The sequence below is a fragment of the Salvia splendens genome, chromosome 16 (assembly GCF_004379255.2).
Source record: "Salvia splendens isolate huo1 chromosome 16, SspV2, whole genome shotgun sequence".
Lineage (NCBI taxonomy): Eukaryota > Viridiplantae > Streptophyta > Magnoliopsida > Lamiales > Lamiaceae > Salvia > Salvia splendens.
In genome coordinates this window covers 17,629,236-17,653,058 of record NC_056047.1, presented here as the reverse complement: position 1 = coordinate 17,653,058, position 23,823 = coordinate 17,629,236, and the positions used below count along the sequence as shown (strand labels likewise).

Below are 23,823 nucleotides of genomic sequence, written 5' to 3'. Positions count from 1 at the left end.
CACTCAACTTCACAATATTATCCACACTTATTCGAGAACTAATCCCGAACCCTCCCGTGTCATATCAAAACAATTCGAGAATATATTCCATTTTTTGAGTCGACACGTATAGGCATACTCCTTCATTTTTAGGATTTAAAATATGTAATAGTATTAATTTTTCAGAGTTTAAATTATGTAGTTTAAGTTTTTATCAATATAAGTTTATTATTTTTCATAAAAAAATATTTAATCAGAATTTATAAAAACAGAAGGAATGAGGTATGGGTAGTGCGGAAAAATAAATGAATAATTAAAATAATTAAGTAGGGGTATTTATATTTCTTTCATTAGTCAACACTTTCTTTGCATCCCGTCAAGGTGCCCTCGGAGGTAATGAACCTTTTTCAGATTGGGTTGGACCGTTGGACTAGTTCTCTATTGAAATGGCTCAAATTGAAAGTCCAGATATATTGCTGGTTTGATCATTTTTCCAGTTTCAGTTCAGATATATTGTTGATCAAATAAATTTAGTTCACAATCGATGAATCGTTCTGATACCATGATAAAATTCCATAGTGTTCCATAATAAAATCAATTGGTGATAAGAGGAATGACATGCTATTAGACTCACTTTGATACCATGATAAAATTCCAATAAAATTCAATTGGTGATAAAAGTAATGACATACTATTAAACTTATATGGTGGTTTCGTTCCTTTATTTGTCGGAACATTATATTTTATCATTTTTTTAAAATATACTATAAAAATTATATTAAAATTAAGATTGTTCGAGAAGGTGTTGTGGGTCAGTTCGAGAAGGGAACGGATGCCCCCACCCAATCGTCCTGCAAATTTAAAATATTCCCTAAAGTCGAGTAAAAAATTACCAAGATCGTCCCCTTCGATAATAAAAGTATTGTTTCCAATACATGTCATAAAATTTTAGTCTACTAATTAAGTTATTATTATTATTTTAACTTTTAACTAAGAGGTCTATTGTTCAATGTAATGAGGAATATATAATACTAGAATATTTAGATGAATAATATGTATGTGCAACTTGATGCATGTTTAGTAGTAGTAGTACTATATTTTATTTTGGGCTACTTGAATATTAATATAGTATTTATTAAATTTAAAATTCCACATCTTCAATTTATGGTCGTAGATCCGCTACGGTTAGTACTCATGCTTTGGCAGGGCACGAGGCATGAGTGTGTGCATGAACATGTGAGGCCGGCCGGACTAAAGCTGTCGACTTCTTCCTCTACAATGGCGACCATTTTTAAAAGGGAGTGGTTGCGAGTTGCCATTCTGAGGTTTCTAAGACTATCCTCATCGCCAGCTTTGGAGAGAGGGTCACCATATATTAACAAATTTTAGAGTGCACAAACCAAGAAACATTTATAAAAATATGACCTATGTCTCTATTTTTTTTTATAAATTTAAATTGTATTTTATTTTGTAAAATAATCACTTACCAACATTTCATTATACTATAGTGTAATTTTTATTTGGTAATTTAGTATAATGTTGTACTTCAATTATTTGGAACTTATTACATTTATTATAAATTTGATTTATTAAATAATTTATATACTTTTTAGATACGGAATAGTATTTAATATATTTGAATTAATTACAAAGTTTATAGAATGAAAAAAGAAAATGTTTAATTGAATTGGGTTGGGTTCACTAATGGATAAAAATTATATTGGGGTTGTATAGTTTGATTTTGCTAATCCTTTAAATACGAGGTTTGATATATTTTGATGTAGATAATTTTTTAACTTAAACTTTTATTTTTCTTCAATTTGTCATTTCTTTTTAGTCTCGTGTTCCTTCAATTAACTTTGATACACAGCAAACTTCAAGCTTCCCTAATCAGGAGAAATGCCAGATTTCTACAGACTACATGTATACAAAAAATGCAAATTTGCTGCTAAATATTTATTGGAAGTTACATCAAAATATGCTCAATCATGTGAAATTGAACCACAAAAACAAAATAGACTAATCTAAACCAAAAAAGATGTGTACAATCAATGAGTAAAGATGAAGAAACAAGAAAACTTGGTCATGTGCAACAACCAGACTTAGACTGTTTATCTCCTTGACTACTGACAATGATGGCAGTCGCCTTCAAAGAAGAAGAGTTCGGCATTGGCAGCCAGAGCTTTCTTGCTCACAATCCGATATATCTCCACATTCGTTGCGACGTCTCCATGAAGTACAGATTCTCCCTCTCAGCAAACTCCTGAGCGTCCTCTGTGGGGACTGCTGGGAGTGTCCCCAAACCGGACTTGTTCCCGATCAGCATTATCACGATGTTCTTGTCAGCGTGCCCCCTTAGCTCCTCCAGCCATCTCGCCATGTGATCAAAGGATTGGCGTTTTGCTAGTATGAACTCGTCACTGCTCGATACCTAGGATCATCGTCGCAGAGCCTTTTAAGTTTTAAGGTCCAACAATATCATAATGATTTGGATTCTCTAAGCATCTGTATGTATATGCAGAGCCCTGCCTGATTCATCAAACAACTTTCATTCCAAGCAAGAAGAGAACACTAAATCATTTGCAAAAAGAACCTTCACATTTTGAAAACTGATTTCTAACATATATTTCCAATCTCTCACAAATTAACAGTAAGCATATCCACAATTCTTCATTCAAGTTTCAGCTAAAACAGTCAATTATTGCAGAATAAAATCAAGATCCACTCGATCAATCTTTTTATTACTAATTGGTAAAAAAATTGGGGAAAGAATTTAACCTCTCTTGACCTGCAGTATCCCAAATCTGTGCCTTTACAGTTTTCTGATCGATGAGAAGTGACTTGGTCTGGAATTCAACCCCAATTGTGGCCTTCGATTCCAAGCTAAATTCATTCCTCGCAAACTGTTGCGATTCCAGCCCGATCCAGCTAAGATCGCAACGCACAACCAATCGACACAACAACCAACCACACAATCAACACAACAAACAATTGAACGCAGGAATGGAACGAGATAAACACTGAATGTAGATTGATAATGAGATCAGAGAAACAATGCGATAAGTAAATGATAACGAAAGCAGCACGATAAAGAGAACTGATAAAATGCTTCGGATCCTGGATCCTCAGCCTAAGGTGCTCATGCACACATTCACACAATTTTCATGACTGAATAACAACTGCCCTTTGCCTTCTATTTATAGCTACACACTCTCGCTGAGTCAGCTCAATTCCGCCCGCTCATATTAGACGATTACACTCACTTGTCGACGTGGCTTTTTCCTCTCCACCTCAGCTTGCTCATTGCATATGATAATTTGTGATTGCAACAATCCATCCCCCTTAAGATTCCTTGTCCTCAAGGAATCACAAGGATAAGTTCAAGTGCTTAATCTTACCAATAGAATAACTAAGGTGATCAATAGCTTGCATTGAGAAGGGGAATGTCATAGGCTCAATTACAGGCCTTGAACTGTAATATACTGCAGCAACTTGTATTCCAGAAATCCAGCCTTAGTGGTGGTTGTATCCAGCACCCCCTCTCCTCTGGACCAAACTTGTCGAGAAGCCCTTTTGTAAGCTTATATGCATCGTGGTACTTGCCAACCTCTTCACCCTTTACCGAGACTTTTGAATCAGGGGCTATCTCTTCTTCAAGTGCTGAGTTTAGAACATCACGAACTGCCATCGTCTCCTTTGTTGAAGAACGAAGAGCCTTAGATGCATTCACTCGAAGTCCTTGCTCCAAACCCCAAGCATGAGCGCCTTGGCAGACAACTTTAATCCTCGAAACTCCCAGCATATCAGCTTCTCTCAACAACTCACAAAACAAAATTCATACTAATTTCATATTCATCATTAGCTTAGGAAATCTAACAAACAACCTCTTTAGATTCCTTATCACACTCAAAATGGTAGCAAGCATCCTCAAATGGGCATTTTGCCTAGCATTTGCTAGACATTCAGTTTCCATAAGCTTCTTTGCTTGTAAACAAGTCTTGTAATTTGAAAATGCAGCAACGTATTGTTCCGATTCATTTCCCTTCACCTTACCATTATCGAGCCTCTTCCCAGCCCTTGCATCAGCACCAAAATATAAGAACAAATTCCTGGATTTGCCAAGCTCCTCTTCATAAATTGCAAAAGCATCCTTCACATACATAATCGGCTCTCCCTCCACAGCCATACTCTTTCCATAAGATTTCCATTGCATCTTCCATTTAGTTGCTGTCAATACTCTCCCCATAGAATTCCTTGTCCTCAAGGAACAATGAAAATTGAGTGTTGATCTCATCCGTGAATTCCACCAAAGCGCTTGGCGATGCCATGTTGCATTGTTGCACGATTGTGAACTCATACGAGCTACACTCAGAGTGTGGAGTATCATATAACAAAAAATTCCCATGTGGAGCATACAAATGAATGGCCCATCCATGTCGCCACCGTCGAAGACCCTTTTAGCTACGATTTGCAAACGCTTCGTCTTTACCGTAGACAAAAGAACCCAATACAGCCATTGTAAGGTACCATTTCCAGCAGTTTTCTCATCCGTCGCCGCAACAATCAACCTTCTCAACAACACTCGCCATTCCAACCCGAACAACAACCGCAACAACAATCTCCTTAACCTTAGCAGCCACAGTCACAGTCACAGGGCATTCTTTGCAGCTTCCATCCAGTCACGGTTTGTTGTTGCTATCATCATATACCAGGCCCAAAGCAGTGACAATGAGATCCATCAGCACAATATCATAATCTGAACTAATGAACTCAAGAGATAAGCCTTGCTCCTTCCAGTCATTCACGAAACTGAAAGCACCAGCGCCCTCATATGTAATGAGTCCTCCCGTCACCGTCAACAGCCTCCCAACACCAAAACAATTTAACATATCTCGAAGTTGTGGAGACTCAAACTGTCCATACACACCATTTGTGAAAAATCTACCCAATCTCTGCCCAAAATGCACATAGAAATGCTCAATGGTCTTATTCAAATTTTCATCTCTATATTGAAAAATCTTCAGCTGCCTTATCGATGCACTCTCCATATCTAGATCAATTTGTTTCCCCAAATTCCCACCAATTACTTCACCACGTTGAACTTGCCTATAAGCAACTCTAGTCATACCACCTCCTTTAAAGACTATACAACTATCAACTGAGACCACCATGTGCTTCATCTTCACTTCCCCGTTCCATACACTCGCCTGCCAAACTCTAACTATCATCGTACAGTCAGAACTCCGATTTCCAAAACGCCTCAAAGCTTCACCCATCTCCTTCTTCTTTCCCTCACTCTGCATAAGGCCAGCCAACCAAGAATCCTTATCCACCTTCTTCATATCTGCAACCTCCCCTTCCATTGCAGCTTTCACTTCTATATCTTCAATCTGAGGATCAGGAAATGATTGATCCCTGTATATCTGAATTTGGGTATTTTGCAAGGATTTCGAATCCCAGTGAGCAGAATCTAGAGAACATTCCATTAGTACTTCAGTTGCAGCTTCAACATAAGCAGCTGATTGATCCATCTCTGTTTGAATAGCAGTATCAGAAGCAATTTCTGTAGTAGTTACATCAATTTCCTTCTCAATGTAATAATCCCAGTCAGCTTCTTCCTCTTCAAATACATCAATTTCAGCATCTGGGTCAATCTCCTCATCTGCATATGTTTCATCTTCCATTTCACTATCCAATTTCCATTCAGTTTTAAGAGTTGGATTCCGAATACTATCCTTCGTAGAATAATCTACTTCATCCTCATGTCGCTCTTTACGGTCACACCAGAAAACACCAGTTATTGTAAGCTCTTGAAGCTTAGAGAGAGCATAAGCTTCAGCTAATGTTTTTGGTTCAAACATACAAACTGGTACCCGTATTTCGTCTACTAACCTCGACAAAAATACACTCAATGCTTGATCCTCTTCTATACCAGCCCTAGAATTTAGCTCATCAAAAGCTTCAATATAACTTCGAATATGTGATACATGTTTTAGACTCCACAATTGAACGATCAGATCATCTTCTTCCACAAGTGGATCATCTTCTTCCACAAGTGATTCACGGTTAGATTCAACATCTACCATGGCAGTTGCCCTACCGCTCCCCTGCAATCGATCTTTTATAGACGTGACTGCCCTCAATATCTCGTCCCATCGAGCATTGATCTTCTCCAGCCGTTGGACCAGCTCAATCAACCTTTCCCCAATTCGCTTCTCAACCCCCTCGATCAACCTTTCCCCAATTCTCCTCTCAGCTTCCATTGCCCTAGGATTTCACCTCCGTAGCTCGCGTCGCCGTTCTGTCCGAGGATGAACAACTCTGGATACCACTTGTTGCGATTCCAGCCCGATCCAGCTAAGATCACAACGCACAACCAATCGACACAACAACCAACCACACAATCAACACAACAAACAATTGAACGCAGCAATGGAACGAGATAAACACTGAATGTAGATTGATAATGAGATCAGAGAAACAATGCGATAAGTAAATGATAACGAAAGCAACACGATAAAGAGAACTGATAAAATGCTTCGGATCCTGGATCCTCAGCCCAAGGTGCTCACGCACACATTCACACAATTTTCATGACTGAATAACAACTGCCCTTTGCCTTCTATTTATAGCTACACACTCTCGCTGAGTCAGCTCAATTTTGCCTGCTCATATTAGACGATTACACTCACTTGTCGACGTGGCTTATTCCTCTCCACCTCAGCTTGCTCATTGCATATGATAATTTGTGATTGCAACACAAACCTAGACAGCAACTGCGATTTTCCGACGGCGGAGTCCCCAGTCAACACGACCTTAAACACATAATCAATCTTCTGATTAAAATCCCCTCCAAAATTTGACATTGCCACACACCACTATGCCTTTCGATCCTCTCTTCCGATCTGATCATCCAGACATCATGATTATTCACCGCGGAAACTTGGAAATTCGACGAAAATCAATGAAAATCTACAATAATCGCCCCTTCCAATGGATCATTATCATATGCGAAATCTGATCGTTCTCCTCCGGAACTGCAAAATTTGAATAATTCTCCGGCTGACTGGAGTGAGTGGATCAAAGATTTGGGATTAGGGTTCGACAGAGATTTCAATTGATGAATCGACAGAGATTTGGGAAAATGGGAAATTTTGTGAGCAGCTACCTGAGCATGAAATGTCAGGAAATGAACCAACGGCAACTGCGGGACCCATTAACGGTTTTCTTTTATAGTTTATTACTCTTTTACCCTTCTTATACAACATGTTCAGTTAGAATTAGCCTTGAAATATTGAATATGCATTTTTTCTATCGAAAAAAGAGAGAGAAATCGACTAATTTCATCACTCCAATTTGATGCAATCAAGGCTAAAAGAAACCATTCTCATCTTTGGTCTCAACTCAGGCTCCATCTCAGTGCAGCTCAGCGCAGCACGAAACATCGCAACGATCTGTGGCTTGGCCCGAATCTCGTGCACGAGAGACGGGTCTATGATCTCCGACAACGGCCTCTCCTCGCGAAAGACCCTCCTCACGAGGCCCTCGACTCCGCTCTCTTGCAGTTGCCCCGTTAGAATCTCCAGCAGCACGACCCCAAAGAAGTAAACGTCGCATTTCTGAGTGAACTTTCCGACTGCCGATGAAGTTGCAACAAGGCGAGGCAGGCCGAACCCGGTGATGTAGGGCTTGAGGTCGCGGTCGAGGAGGATCTTTGATGCCTTGATGCTGCCGTGGACGTGTTTTCGGCTTTCGTGGATGTGCATTAGGCCTCTTGCTGCCCCCTGAGCTATCCCGAGCCTTGCTGCCCATGACAACGGAGTGATGCAACTTCCTACATAAAATTATCCAATATTTTTACAAATGAAATGAAAATGTTCATAGGAGGTGTTTGGTTTGCAAGATTGTATCTCGAAATTTAATATGTAGTGTGTTTAGTTCATGAGATTGAATCTCAGAACTCAATCTCAGATGGATACTGACCCCTTCCAACTAAAATAATCTCACCACTCAGTCCTTGATTATATTTTAGTATTATTTTATCTAAGAAATCGATCATAATTTGAACAATTGAAAGATATAGATTCTATTCTCACCATGTAAAGCATTGTGCAAGCTTCCATTCCCAACAAATTCAGAAACAAGCAACTTCTCATCACTCGCATAGTAATAAGCCTTGAGCCTCACAATGTTGGGATGTTTCACCTTCGCAATCGCCTCGAAATCCTTCATCCCGCAACGACCCGGTCTCGCCCGACCCCTCGCCCAGCCGCCTCACTGAGGCCACGACCGGCGCCAGACCCGACCCGCCCGGGACCACAACTTTATACACTATCCCATTCCTACCCTTCCCTAAAACATAAGCCGAAGCCCTCAACAAATCCTCCAACTCCAACCCAAAACTTTCATCCACAACCACGAATTTACCCTTTTGCCCTTTCTCTCTCTCCGCTCTCTCTCACACCATTTTCTCCTCCTCCATCTTCCTCATCTTCTTCATCAGCCACACTGAAACAAACTAGGGGTGTCGAAACGGGTACCCGCGGGTACCCACACCCGACGAGTCGGGTACCCGCACCCGATTTTGGCCGAAAAGTTAGTCCCGATACCCGTCCCGCATTTAGTCGGGTATTACCCGATACCCGAGTCGGGTATCCCGCACCCGACACCGCGGGTACCCGACCCGAAACTTTTTTTTTTGAAATCTTCTTTTTTTAAAATATTATTTTTATATTTTAGATGTTTTTTAGAAATACTACTTGATGAATGTAATAGTCTCACTTGAAACTTTTTATTATTATTTAATTTTGTTGAGAATTGAGATCAAGCCAAGGAGTTGAAGAGTAAGAGAAAAGATGGAAAAAAAGATTTGTGATCTTAACTCTTAAGATTCTTAACCCTAACCCTAGTTAAAAGTTATAAACTTAAAAAATACATTTTATAATATATTACTTATAAAAAATTACATTATGATTTTTAAAATATTAAAATCTTAAAAAAATTACATCATGAAGAGCAAGTATTAAAATAAAAAATTATAAATTATAAAATATCAATATATATATCGGGTATTTTCGGGACTATCGGGATTACCCGGTCGGGTATCGGGATACCCGATACCCGCAAAACCCAAAATTATTATACCCGACCCCGGCCCGTTTCCCGATTTCGTCGGGTAACGGGTACCCGATACCCGGCGGGTAACGGGTCGGGTCGGGATTACCTTATCCCGATACCCGCAAAACCCAAAATTATTATACCCGACCCCGGCCCGTTTCCCGATTCCGTCGGGTAACGGGTACCCGATACCCGGTGGGTAACGGGTCGGGTTCGGGATTACCCGTTACCCGCTACCCGTTTCGACACCCCTAAAACAAACACCATCCCCATCGCCGCCACGGAAACGCCACAGATTACGGAAACAGTCGTCGCCATTCCGCTTTTCATCTTCGCCTTCTTAATTGCCGGCAACCCGTTTGAGGAAACGCCGGGTTTGATCGGATTCCGATTTTCCTTCCCGCCACACAAGGTGTTCGACGGAAATCCACAGAGAAGAGGGTTTCCGGAAAACGCGGTTGGGCCCTGATTCAGCAGCGACCCAACCTGAGGAATCTCTCCGGTGAGGTTATTCCGCCGCAAATCGAGACTCACCGTCATCGGAAGGCGCCCCAAACTCGCCGGAATCGAACCGGAAAATGAATAGCACGATAAATTCAACGTCCCCCTCAAATTCCCCAAATTGCTCAGCCCTTCAGGGAGGGAGCCACTGAAATTGTTCGACGAAATGTCGAGGTGAACAAGGTTGTGAAGATTGGTTATCTGCTGCGGCAGAGGACCGCTGAAATTGTTGTGCGAGAGATCGAGAGAAGAGAGAAATGCAAGTGCGCCAATTTCTGACGGAACGTAGCCCTTGAGATAGTTGCCGGAGAGTGAAATGGAGGTGACTCTGTCGTGGGCTTCGCCGCAGATGATCCCCAAATCGGAGTAGGACCATGAAACAACGGCGTTTCTGGGGTCTTCTGAGATTGCGGCTTTCAGCGCTAGAAGCGCGAGGGCGTCTGAGTTCACTGCGCAAGTGAGAGAGATTGAGAGAGAGATAGTGAAGCAGTAAATGAGCTTCAGCAAGGTTTCAATGCTCATTTTTCCAGTGTGTGAAGACGTAAAGATTCAGTTTTTTTTGTGGGGTGGTGAAAGATTCAATCTTTTTAATGATTGTGGTGGAGAAAATGGGATACTGATCGTGAAATGTTTCGGCGAGACTGAAACGACGAGCTTGCAGTGAGAGCGATAGAGATGTTTGGATAGAAAGGAAGTAGGAATTGTATGGATATTTTCGAGGCAATATAGATGTTAAATTGTATTGGGGAGAATGTATCAATTATATTGAATGAATAATAACATTTACAATGATCACCTTTTATAGAGGGGGATGAAGTAGGGAGCAAGAAATTCATAATATACACCTAAAAATATACACACTCTATATGGAAATAAATCCCATGATATCCTCCTAATTTGATTTGCTCGTATATTCTAACATATTCTAACACTCCCCCTCAAGTTAAGTCACGGGATTTCCGATACTTAACTTGCCAAGCACTTCATAGAAATCCTTTGCTCCCACTGCTTTAGTAAGAATATCAGCTAACTGATCTTCAGAGCGAACAAAAGGAAATTCAACAACACCAAATTCAATATTTTCCTTGATGAAATGTCTGTCCACTTCAACGTGTTTTGTTCGATCATGTTGGACTGGATTTTCTGCAATACTGATTACTGTCTTGTTATCACAGAATAATTGACAAGTGTATTGTGACACAAGTCCTAATTCACTCATCAACCCTCTAAGCCACAATACTTCCGTTAAACCGTTCCTAATGCCCCTGAACTCAGCTTCAGCACTTGATAATGCCACAACCTTTTGTTTCTTACTTTTCCACGTGACAAGGTTTCCCCCTACAAAGGTAAAGTACCCTGAGGTTGATCTTCTATCCATCGGGTTCCCAGCCCAGTCAGCGTCTGTGTATCCATGAACTTCAAAGTGTCCATTTTTCTTGAATATTATTCCATGATCAAAAGTCCTCTTCAAATATCTGACTATTCTTAATGCCGCTTCAAGGTGATCATTTTGCGGGCGATGCATAAACTGACTAACCACACTAACTGCATAAGCCATGTCGGGTCTGGTGTGAGATAGGTAAATCAACTTACCTACTAGTCTCTGATACCTTTCTTTATCGGCTACTTTTGCTCCTTCTACAATCTGAAGTCCATGATTCACAACAATTGGTGTCTCTGCCGGTTTGCACTCCATCATCCCTGTTTCTGCTAATAGATCAAGAATGTACTTCTTTTGACTAATGAAGATTCCTTCCCTTGATCTTAAGACTTCAACGCCTAGGAAGTATTTGAGTTCCCCTAAATCTTTCATCTCAAATTCCTTGGCAAGATTCTTTTTCAACTGCTCTATCTCTTCTGTGTCGTCTCCTGTGATGATCATGTCGTCAACATAGATTATTAAACACGTAATCATATTTTTTCATCACCTCTGTAAACCTCCCAAACCAAGCTCTTGGAGACTGTTTCAACCCATACAAAGTCCTTTTTAATAAGCAGACTTCTCCAGCTGCAAACTCATCTTCAAAACCAAGAGGAGCCACCATATAGACTTCCTTCTTCAGCTCACCGTGTAGGAAGTCATTTGTTACATCGAACTGATGCAATGGCCAGTCCTTATTGGCTGCAATAGATAGTAGTACTCGTACAGTGTTCATTTTAGCCACAGGGGAGAATGTCTCTGAGTAGTCTACACCGTATGTCTGAGTGTATCCTTTTTCCACTAAGCTGGCTTTGTATCTTTCAATGGATCCATCTGGTCTTCTTTTTATCGTATATACCCATCTGCAACCTACAGGTTTCTTCCCTTCAGGAAGAAGACACTTCACCCAAGTGTGATTCCTTGCCAATGCTTTTAACTCTAACAACATTGCTTCTCTCCAATGTTTGACTTTGATAGCCTCCATCCATGTCTGTGGAATTTCATCTTCTTCATATAAAGCAGCTTCAAATGCCCTTGCCATCTTTGTCATGTTTGCCTTGGCCACATTTCCAATCGCGTATCGTGACCGTCTGTCTATCTTCTCTGGAGAATACTGTTTTGGCGGAATTTCTCTCGTGCTCCTTGGAGGTAGGATGTATTGTCCGGTATCCCCGTCTATAACCTCATCATGCACATTGTCAGTAGTAAGGGAGTTCTCAACGGCATTATTTACCTTGGATACCAAAGCAGGAGGCGACGTTGGGTGAGCAATGGGCTCCTCGGGTTGTACAGTAGGCAAAACTTGCTCGGCGACAGATGTATCTGACTCGGGTCGATCTCCAGTAGGATTATGATTAATGGTCGCAGGTGCCCAACTTAACATGTCACTAGTATTGAAGTCTATTTCACTCTCCCCCTGGCTGGTAAGTTGAGTATTGTAGAAGAATTCTGTTTCTAGGAAGGTGCAATTCATGGTTGTGGTGATCTGTCTAGTTTTGGGATTGTAGCATCTATAGCCCTTTTAATTAGACCCATACCCAACAAAGACACATTTGACGGCACAGGGAGAAAGTTTTGTACGCTCATGTTTTGGGATATGGACATAGACAGAGCAACAAAATATACGGGGATCTAGAGATAATGCGGGAGGAATATTGGTTAGTGTGGACAAGACTTGGAGAGGGTTTCTTTTGTCAAGTATTTTTGTCGGCAAACGGTTAATAAGGTAGGCAGATGTGGCAATGGCTTCTGGCCAGAAGGATTTTGGGACTTTTGAGTCAAAAAGGAGGGCCCTAGTCATTTCAAGAATAATACAGTTCTTACGTTCAGCTACCCCATTTTGCTCAGGTGTGTAAGCACAAGAAGTTTGGTGTACTAAACCAGTTTGGGCACAAAAGTCTCTCATTTTTGTGTTAACAAATTCCTCCTCATTATCAGACCTAAGGGTTTTGATTTTTCTATTGAACTGAGTAAGGATCAATTTATAAAAAAATGTAAACTTTTCAAAGACGTCAGATTTATTTTTTAGAAAATACACCCAAGTCATGCGAGTGCAATCATCAATAAAAGTAACAAAATACCGAAATCCCCCTCCCCCAAGTACTGGAGCCGGACCCCACTCATCGGAATGAACAAGCGAGAAAACAGAATCGACTCTAGTATTACTGGGTTTAAAAGTCTGTCGTTTGTTCTTGGCCAAAATACAAGTCTCACACTCAAAAACTGAATTCTTAAAAAGGTGCGGAAATAAAATATTCAAATAACTAGAAGACGGGTGTCCTAACCGCCTATGCCATAACCATAAGCCCCGTTCCGAAGATCCGTAAGCCAGCATTGCCCTGCCAGTTTGAGCTATCTCGTCTACATAGTACAACCCTCGGTGCTCAGTGCCACGCCCAATGATCTTCCCCGTTCGGATATCCTGTAGTAAACAAAATTTTGGATGCATCAACAGAGTGCAATTGAGTTCCCTAGTTACATGACTAATAGACATTAATTTTTGTGACAGAGATGGAACATAGAGACAATTTGATATTGTCAAAGTAGAAGAAATTTTCACACTTCCCGCCCCTTCCACAGGAGCCAAATCACCACCAGCGGTTTCCACATAAGTACGTTTAGCTTGAAACAATTCATCAAAATCAGACTTATCATATGTCATAGTGTCTGTCGCTCCACAATCAAATATCCATCCCCCTATCATCTTCTGTAACAGATTTTTTAACATGACACGCCTTGGAATTTTCAGAATCATTATCAAGGATTGCAAAACGATTACTACACATAATTCTGGGGTTGATTCGCAATGTATCACAATTCTGGGGTGCAATTCCTAAATCATGCATGTAATGGGGTTCTTTATCTAAATATGAGGTGGATTGTGGGTTTAGATTGAAAAACCTAAACCCGTTACCTCCAAAGCTTGTCTGCGCCGCGAGATTAGCTTTTGCTCCCGTCGGCTGCGCCTCCCTGCCGTTGACCACTGGGTTCGCCGCCCACCACACGCCGGTTACCGTCTCCGTCGGACCACCTCCAGGTGTTCCGTAAGAAGTCCCATTTGAATCGCCTCCAGACTGAATGTCTTGTTCGTTGGTAGGAAAACTGACGGCGGACCTCCCTCTCGCCGTCTGATTTTGATTTGGCTGCTTATGCCCGTCCTCCCACCATTCCGGGTATCCTATTAACTGGAAACATGTTTCTTTAGTATGTCGAGGCATCTGACAATGGGTGCAATAAAGTTTGGATTTATCTTCCTTTTCTCTATTCCGATTTGAGGTAGATCCGGTCGGAGGTTGGCCTCGGCGTGGCGGTTACGGTTGATGGCCACGCGGTGGGTGTCGATTCTGTTGATGCGGATGAGGAGGGTAAGAAGGACGGATTCCGAATCCGGCGCCGATGCCAGAATCTGGAGGTAGGGGCTGCCTCCAGATCCCGCTGCATTCTTCCTCTTGCTTCAAAATCCCGAGCGCAGTCTCGGCGTCGGGTGCAGGGTATTCCTATAACAACTCCCTCCGGAGTCTATCGTATTTGTTGTTCACGCCGGAGAGGAATTGATGGAGTCTCTTGATTTTTGTCTTCGTCTGATAGATCTTGACACCTTCATCGCAACATGTGTATGGGCAGGGCTTCCGGTTATCCATCCCGACCCATAAGTTCTGTAGCTCCGCCCAGTAGGCTTCGAGTGTTTCAGTTCCTTGAACCAGCTTGTTGGTTCGATCCTCCAGATCATATATCTGGACGGGATCCTTGCGAGCGCCAAACGTGGTAGCGAGGCTCCGCCATATTGCGGCCGCAGTTTGGTGTTGAGCAAACTGTAACACCAAGCGTTGCACCATGTTTTGGATCAACCAAGAAAAAACGACGTAATCTTCCGCCTGCCATGATTTGAATTTCGGGTCGTCTTTCTTGGGTGGATCTGTATCGCCTTCAAGATGGTCGAGCAATTCACGACCCCCAACTGCTATTCGCATTAGACGAGACCAGACAAGAAAGTTATTCCCATCTAGTTTGATTCCTATTGAAACTGATTCGATTGTTTTTGTGGCCATCGGTTGCTTTCACTTGATTTTGCTAATTGGTGCAGGTTTGGGGCTGATATGAGTAGTGTGATGAACAAGATTCTGAGTTCTTGTGCTTTGAAAAAAAAAACAGCTTGTGTTTAGGGTTAGGATCGTATGGCTCTGATACCATGTTAAATTGTATTGGGGAGAATGTATCAATTATATTGAATGAATAATAACGTTTACAATGATCACCCTTTATAGAGGGGGATGAAGTAGGGAGCCAGAAATATATAATATACACCTAAAAATATACACACTATATGAAAATAAATCCCATGATATCCTCCTAATTTGATTTGCTCGTATATTGTAACATATTCTAACAATAGATGCTAAATTTGAATTTTGTTGACCATGCCTAAAAAGGTTAAAAAATATATAATTAAATTGGACAGTACTAATACCAGTAGTAGTATACTATTGTAACCAAACTTTATTCAATATGGCGCGCTATAGTTAGATAAGTGAAAGTAAATGGTAGTCCTTAGATCCTTAGATTAAATGATTGTGATAAACTATATTTTTAAATTGTAGTCCTTAGATCCTTAGATTAAATGATTGTGATAAACTATATTTTTGGACCAAGATGTTATTAGTCAAGCTACATTATTAGACAAAAATGCTACATTAATTTACTAAAATAGTATATTATTAGCTACGTTACATTATTAGACTAATCATCTACATTATTAGATGGTACGTGACATTAATCTAACGGTTACATCACAAGATCCAATGACTGTGATTTGCTTTTATTTTTAACACAATTTTACTTATTGATCTGATCATTTTTCTTATTTCATATGTTAATATATACTAGTAGTATATTTATATTTTCATGGTACATTATAATTCGAACTTTTGGCCAACTGAACTTGGGGTATAACGATGAAACTTTTCTCGATTTATGAGTGTCATCTTTGCGCAGGGACAATGTTAATCTTCTCCTTATCGTTTTAATTTGACCGGATGTCCCCAAAAGGACTAATGACGAAACTTTGTTTAGCATTGCATGTGAATGAATATGGTGTATATGTTGAAAAGTACGAGTATGATATGATATTACCAAATCGCTTTCGATGCTGATAGTATCATGATCAGCTTTAGGACTCGTTCAGTCTGGCCGATAGTGTCAGTTAAGAGCCCAAATCTGAGTATTTCTTGTTGTTCAGTATACATGTTTTTAAACTGGCCATTCCTCGATTAGCAACGTGCCCCGCACTGTTCACCAGCATTTGACCCAGATGTAAATCATCCAAAAAAGGTGGTATTAATTTCTGACTCATGCAGATTACTTCAGAATAGGTTGTTTATTGACTACTTTACCCCCACCAAATTTGATTTCTCCCAAATTTGAATTCCCCCATATTTGATCGTCATCCTCTCAATCCAGCCCTAACTCTCTGTCTCGCATGCCTCTCTGCGATCGACCTCGGAGGAGTGGCCGCCATTACCGGGCTCGAAAATTACCTCTGTTACATACATCACTCCATTGTTTAACCAAATCATACACATCTTTTCAGAATAAAAAAGTCCCAATCGACTCACAGCTCATAACATCTGCTCCGTTAATTTTGGTTGTTGTTTCCTCACACATGGGTGTCTTGAATTTCAACAGATCACCACGACACAACTTAGACCGAGATTTGTGTATCCGAAAGTGAAGTAACGTCGATCATGTTCTCTACAGTCGACAAGGTATGCAGTCACATACCCTGCTCCTAATAGTTCACTAATTAGGTAAAATTATGTTTGTGGGAGTATAATGTTTATAAAAATGTTCTGATTCATAGGGGATATTGTAATTGGTAATGATAAACCCTTGTTTTGATTCGTTTCGCTTTGTTTCCATATGATTACTTGCTGCCCACATTTGTTATTTGGTTTACGCTTGCGTGACCCTATGCTAGAATCCTGAATCCACCCTACTAAATGCCGACTTCATGGGACTTTACTGTAGGTGTATCGTTTAGCTGTTACCTAATGAATGTCTGATGCATTTTTTCCAATATTAACACATAAGATGAGATCCCCTTCGCATAATTCCGCACGGCTGTGCATGTTTCTCGAAGACATTATGCTCATTTACCACACTGAAACGTACTTCATCATTCATCGATATGCGAGCGCACGTACTCGAAGAGCGAAACGTGTAATTTTAGAGCATGCAAGACGGTATAGCATGCTTAATAAAATCCCCGCACAATTGGAACACCTATCCCGCCTAGTTGATGTAACCGACGCAGATTGTCTTGCTAATCTACGTATGGATCATAATACATTTGGGAGATTATGTCGAGTTCTAGTCGAAAGAGGAGGGTTGCGGACTGGTCAATGCCTCGGAGTGGAAGAACAAGTGGCTATATTCGTCGAAGTACTTGCACATCATAACAAGAATCGGGTGGTGCGTTTTAACTTCCAGAGGTCAGGTGCAACAGTGTCTTATTATGTTAACAAGGTGCTTGGAGTTGTACTTAACCTACATCCGGTTCTTCCACGGAAACTGACATCTGTGTCAGATGAGTGTGACTACTACCGTTGGAAATGGTTCAAAGTAAGTTAATATGTTTGAAACTTACATTAGGTTACAAATATATTACATACACAATATGACATCTTAATGCATTTGATTATATGTTTTGTTGCAGGGCTGTTTAGGGGCATTAGATGGTACACACATCAACGTCTTGGTGAGTAATTCTGACAAACCACGTTACAGGACACGGAAAGGGCAAATAGCGACTAACACACTAGTTGTATGTGACCGTAACATGCAATTTGTATACATCTTGCCCGGGTGGGAGGGTCAGCTGGTGACTCACGTGTGCTACGGGATGTTGTGTCTCGGCCGACCAGATTAAAGGTTCCTCAAGGTTAGAGAAGCTGCTTTACCACGTTATGTCATGTGCTTTATTTTTTGCAAAGCTGAATCAATAACATTCACTTTGTCAATTTTGTCGCATGTTGTTACTACTTGTGTGATAACGGTTATGCCAATAGTAATGGATTTTTAACACCTTACAAAGGAGTTAGGTACCACCTACGGGAGTGGGGCCCAGGTACAGTGTGTCCACAAAACCCTCGAGAACTCTTGAATATGCGCCACACGAGAGCTAGGAATATTATTGAGCGAGCGTTTGCAGTGTTAAAAATGCAATGGGGTATCCTACATAATGCATCCTTTTACCCAATAAAAACACAGATGCACCTTATAATGGCTTGCTTCTTACTTCATAACTTCATTCGGGAGATGAAAGTGGATCATGTAGAAGTTGAGCTCGACGGTGAGACTGGGCAACCGTTAGTAGACGAAGAATTCATAGGACATGATTACGTAGACTTCGTCGAGCCTTCAGCTGAATGGATACAAACACGTGATGACATAGCCCTCAACATGTGGAACAACAGATAGACATGTGTAGTCTTGTTTGTGAATTTCCATTTTCATGTTTTTGTAGAAATTGGTTAGCTAACTATGTACTGCCAGTTGATATTACTTGGAAACTATCATCCTAGTTATTCTGATCGTGTGTGGCTGTCATTACTATTGTTTCATTGTAGTGTCATTCTTTTCCTTTCCCAGCTAGATGCATACCAAAGAGACAAACTCAGATGAAATTCCAAAATGTGGTTGTGGAAAGGGACAAATGGAATTGCGATGTGCAGACAAATCGGCCATAAATGCTGGAAGGTACTACTACAAGTGTCCGGCGAATGGAAAGCATCTGGGGTACTTCAAGTGGTATCACTGATTTGGTACTCCTCGGTGTCCTCATTGGCAAGATTATGTAGATCATGGCGTGTGTTGTCGGCCAGTGCTTAAGCACGTTGCACACTCGCTTATACATTAGCAACTTTTGACTCCTTCCGTGAATGTTTTGGTCAGACTGTTTTGTTGCATTCTGAGAATGCATTGTTTGAAGGCTTGAGTAGTTGTGAAGATATGTATTATTAAGACAAGGGTACGAATGTATTAGGACTAATAATGCCTTCTCCGGAATAGAAGCCGATTAACAAGTAGCCTGGAATTGAAGTGGATCTTGCATACTGTTCATACAATGCGATTGTAAATGCACTTTGCTCAACTTGGCCATTTTGTGTTGATTAATATGATGTGAAGTATTGTAGTTGCATTTATAAAAGTTGGTTTCTCAATTTTTAAATGAATGCAGAGACGATCAATCGTGTCAAGGGATTAAATTAGATATACAGTAATCAATGTGGGCGGCAGCACAGCTGCGTAAGAACTCAATGCACCTGAAATTGGTATTTATTGGTGGAGTGAATCGAAAGGGATTATCTATTACATTGTGAGATACATTTCCTATTAAATTTCAACTAATATAAAAGGGAATTTTGCCTAGAATTTGGAATATTTGTTAATAAAAGATACTCCTAATAAGTACTAATTCCGTCCCTCTATAGTAGAGACGTTTCATCTGGATCAATTGTTTAGAAAAAATTATAATAAATAGTTAAAGTAAAGAGAAAGTAAAGTAAATAAAAAGAATAATATAGTTAAGAGTCTTCTCTACATTATTCTTTCTCTAATTTTATATTTTAATTACTTGTGGGAGTATTTTTTTTTTTTCTAAAATGAGTGCTGAAAAATACAAGAACACCTCTACTACTTTTTGGACGGAAGTATTACTTTTGCATATCACTATATCTTAAAATCACATAAAATAAATAAATAAAGATGCTTAAATTACTTACTTAATATCTTATCCAATGTATTGCTATGTGACGTGTACTACATAACAGTACATATTATATGGATATATAACTTATTTAAACATAAGAAATATACGAAAATAATTGGGGATATCTATTGAAAATTTAAGAAAAGCTACCAATAATATTTTTCCTTCACTTACCTTGACTCCTTTTCTCGGTCAACTGTTTTGAAAAAGAATAATTTCTTATAATTTTGTAATTACCCTCAAATTGTGTCAAATTTCTATACAGTACATAGACAAAAGAGAAAGTAAAGTAGATAAAAAGAATAATATAGTTAAGAGTCTTCTCTACATTATTCTTTCTCTTATTTTATATTCTTTATATTTTAATTATTTGTGGGAGTATTTTTTTTCCAGAATGAGTGTTGAAAATACAAGAACACCTCTATTACTTTGGGACGGAGGTAGTATTGGGTGATCCTTTCTCGGAGTGAATGCAGTGGTACCAACCCAAAGTACTAACAACATCACACATTAGTTCACCAGAGGTGGACGGTGTTAATTTGGCGGTTTGAGTGGATGAGTACCGATTTGGTGTTATCATTAGTCATAAATAGTTATATCTTGTAATGATGAAAAAAGTAGTTGCCTGTCAATCGCATTAGATGCAGCTGTTCATACTACTATATAAGACATGAGTCCTCATTCCATATATCCATACCAACATGAACATCCCACCCCAATCTCAGTATCTGTACGCAGGCAAATGGACCCCCGAAAGCGACGCTATACTCTGCGATAGTTTGGTCAGGCTGAAGAAGGAGACAGGCTGGCTTATAAAGTAGTACCCTAGCTATTTTTTGGCAAACAAATCGAGGACAAATTGGTTGTGCAGTTCGATGAATTCGAGCGGGTAGATTCACTGCATACGCGCTACCTCACGTTCAAGGAACTATGCAAGCAAAAGGGCGTCCAATGGGTCCTGAGACACGATCTGTAATCGCTCCCGACTGTTTGTGGGAGAAGATATGTAAGGTAATCACTTCTTTCCTTCTATTATTTGGAGAAATACTTGGCGAATAGTTCGCATTGGTGTTGGTCATGTCGTAGCCGTTTTTTATTCCACTTTATTGTAGAAAAATTATCTCGCGGGCGCCTACTACTACAACGATGAGCCCGAATACACTCAGCGAGCATGCCTATTTGGGATTGGCGATATTAAGTTAGAGCCTGAGAATGAGGTGATCATCATCTCGGACACTACTGAGAAACTCTCATCAGAGCAGCCTAGTTGCTACGAGGTGCCGGATGGAAATGAGGAAGTGAACTCGCCCAATGTCATCCCACCAGCCAATGTCCGCCGCAAGTTGTTTGTCGACTTAGACGGACCCTCGGACAGGGAGTCAACAACTGAGCCGGACATATATTTCATTGACGTAGGGCCGGATTGAAAGCTCCGTACGAGACTAGAGAAAGGCCGGGTGCTACCTAAGGATCATCCAATGAAGGAGTCTAATGTGAAGAAATTTGACCTTGCATCGAACGCAAGCTCCAACGGTTCCAACTCACCACTAGGGCGGTGGCCACACCTTCATAAATGAATGCATGAATTGTATGGTGAGGCACAATGCAGTCCCGATGGTGCACTCATTATATATCAACGGTCTTTGATGCTATTCCTTCGTGGACTGTAATGGTATTTTGGCTTGTAAATTTAACCGTAATATGGTTGTGGTAGTTTATATGTACTAGATTATGTGGATCGCCTACCCTCTTTTCAATTCTTCTCGGCTAAAGTGACAGGGTAGTAGACTTTGTTGGGTATGAATCATTTTGGCTCCGACTCTTTGTAGCATCTGTCTCCAGATGAAGAATTTGTCTGAATGAAAGTAATCATGGTATGTGCTTAATGTTGTTTGCATACTTATACTTTAGTTTGTTTGTAGGATGAAAATAATACATTGTAGACCATATTATTTTGAACAATCAGATAGTTGCTCGGCCATATTCTTTCATCAACAATAAAACAACATTAGATAAACCTAATTCATTGAACTTCCATCAACAATAAAACAACATTAGATAAACCTAATTCATTGACTGTGTCTGGATAAACATGCTCCTCCTCTGCCCTTGAAACTGATTCCGCTGGGAGAAGCGTAATGAAGACTTCGACACGTTCAAATCCGACAAATAACTCGAAGGAGACGAGAAGATGTTCCGGCAGAATGAGCCGGCCCCACAAGCCCCATTTCGAGGATTTAAGGGTTTCGACAGTAATCCGCCATTGCTACTGCTCAGAAGAATTGCTCGGTTTATCAGTCTTCCCCAAATTTTCATTGTGAATCAAACGATTTATGCTCCCTCTTTCCTCAGAATTTCCGAGTTGTGTCGGCAGAGGATGTGTTGATTCCCAGTTTTCCGGCGACGGTATTTGGCGCTCGGACCGCTGTTTTAGCTAATTCTTTTGGGGAAAAGGGTCGATGATGAGGCATTGTTTAGGGTTTTTTTTGGGTTTTTTTGCTATAGAGGTAGCGATCGATCCTAGTGATCGAACCTGCTCTGATACCATGTTAGAAAATACAATGCGAAAAATAAAATACTATTGCAGAAAGTAAAAGACGGGGAGAACTTCAAAGACTACATTATGAATGACTTGAATTCTATTCGCTCCATGGTTACACAACTATATATAGACTCTAATTCTAGCTAAACATGGAAAATATATTCTAATTATACTAATATCCTTTTTATTTGATTTTCCATAATCTTCATTGATTTCCTTCTTTATTCTTGTCATATCTTCATCCCTTGCCTTCTTGTTCTCCAATCAATTAATTTCCTCATTCCAATAGTAACCCGGGCGAAAACCATTGTCTGATTTCCGCCCACGGGCCACAAGTTCTACCAACGATGCAGCCAGAATTTCTTCCTCCCGTGCAATCCAAATCCTGCGAGATCGGTCGCCCTTGTGGAATTTTTTCCAGCCAGATACATTGTTGCCTTGACAAAGAAAAGGACATACAAACAAAATTTCATTACAGCATGGATGACACAAACACATTGAACCAAAAAACAAATATTATTTGAATCAAAAAAACCTTCACTTGTGCCGCCTCTAATAGTCACACCTGCACCGGTTGAAGTAGACATAGTACCTACAGCACCAGTAAGGCAAGTTTAACAATCTAATAAATGTCGGAATACGAGTGAGCCAGAACAAGTAAAGCTTTGGGACATAATTCTTTGGAGCCACTGTAATGAAGGGAACTGCAAGGGGACCTAAATTTACCAAAGTGTAGTTTCTCAATAATACAAATAGAAGAGCATTACAGTAGTTCACATATGCCTAAAGCGCACAGAATGGGGTAGTGAAAAGACTCAGCCTTACAAATTATGTAATCTGAACCCATACAACTTGCCCATGTAGGTAATCGCTGTCCGAGGAAAAATTAAACCAAGACTAAGGAAGCAGCAAAACATAGCATACCGTAATAGAGACTCAGATTCAAGAACGCCTCTCCGCACGGGGAGGTGCCGGCTCGCACCTTTTGCTCGCACCTCAGATGATTGGGGGATTCGGTCGTACCTTTTGTCGCTCAATGAGGTTTTGTAGAAGTAAAGACTCTGGTTTATTTTTTAATACATCCAGCCTTTTTGCCCAAAATAATTGGGCGGGATTGGATTAAAATTTGACATTTCGTTTCCCGCGGCTAAGTTTTTCAGAAGGGTTAATCAGGGAATTTTGAAAATATGGTAGGGGCTATTTGGTCAGATGACATATTTGAAGAGGCGTCTGTTTTTTAAACAACTCGCCATTTCATGTTCACTGAACATTCATACTAAATTCTGTAATGGTGGAGCCCACCACCTAATTCAGTCACAAATTTTTTTCTGGCCATTAAAAAATTGTGAGAATGAACAACTCCTTAGTATTTTAGAAATTTTAGTTTTGAGATATAAGCTAAAACAAATAAAGGTACTACAATTTAAAACAAATGTATAAAATCAAGCAAAATCAAGTGATTAGAGAAATCCTATATTTTAGGAGAATGACTTCAGA

The 23,823-nt window shown here is 40.2% G+C and overlaps 2 protein-coding genes, 1 non-coding gene and 1 pseudogene across 5 annotated transcripts; 1 reads left to right on the top strand and 3 right to left on the bottom strand.

The window, feature by feature from the left end:
• Positions 1-1,903: 1,903 nt before the first annotated feature.
• Positions 1,904-6,089, bottom strand: LOC121771308. Of its 3 annotated transcripts, none has more exons than XM_042168091.1 (2): positions 2,758-6,089; positions 1,904-2,508 (listed from the first exon to the last, which is right to left on the bottom strand). In XM_042168091.1, exon 1 carries the CDS (start codon positions 6,063-6,065, stop codon positions 4,659-4,661), a length of 1,407 nt encoding a protein of 468 aa, XP_042024025.1. In that variant the 5' UTR covers positions 6,066-6,089; the 3' UTR covers positions 1,904-2,508; positions 2,758-4,658. The 3 variants fall into 3 exon arrangements, with proteins under 3 accessions (XP_042024025.1, XP_042024024.1, XP_042024026.1); XM_042168090.1 differs by having other exon boundaries at positions 1,904-2,410; XM_042168092.1 differs by having other exon boundaries at positions 2,768-6,089.
• Positions 6,090-6,218: 129 nt separating this feature from the next.
• Positions 6,219-10,327, bottom strand: LOC121771309 (annotated as a pseudogene).
• Positions 10,328-15,963: 5,636 nt separating this feature from the next.
• LOC121773080 lies at positions 15,964-16,066 on the bottom strand. The gene has a single exon (XR_006044656.1). It is a non-coding gene; the product is annotated as a U6 spliceosomal RNA (small nuclear RNA).
• Positions 16,067-20,499: 4,433 nt separating this feature from the next.
• LOC121770980 lies at positions 20,500-21,670 on the top strand. Its single transcript, XM_042167768.1, has 2 exons — positions 20,500-20,795; positions 20,897-21,670. The coding sequence occupies exons 1-2, from the start codon at positions 20,715-20,717 to the stop codon at positions 21,209-21,211; spliced, it is 396 nt and encodes a 131-aa protein (XP_042023702.1). The 5' UTR covers positions 20,500-20,714; the 3' UTR covers positions 21,212-21,670.
• Positions 21,671-23,823: the final 2,153 nt, after the last annotated feature.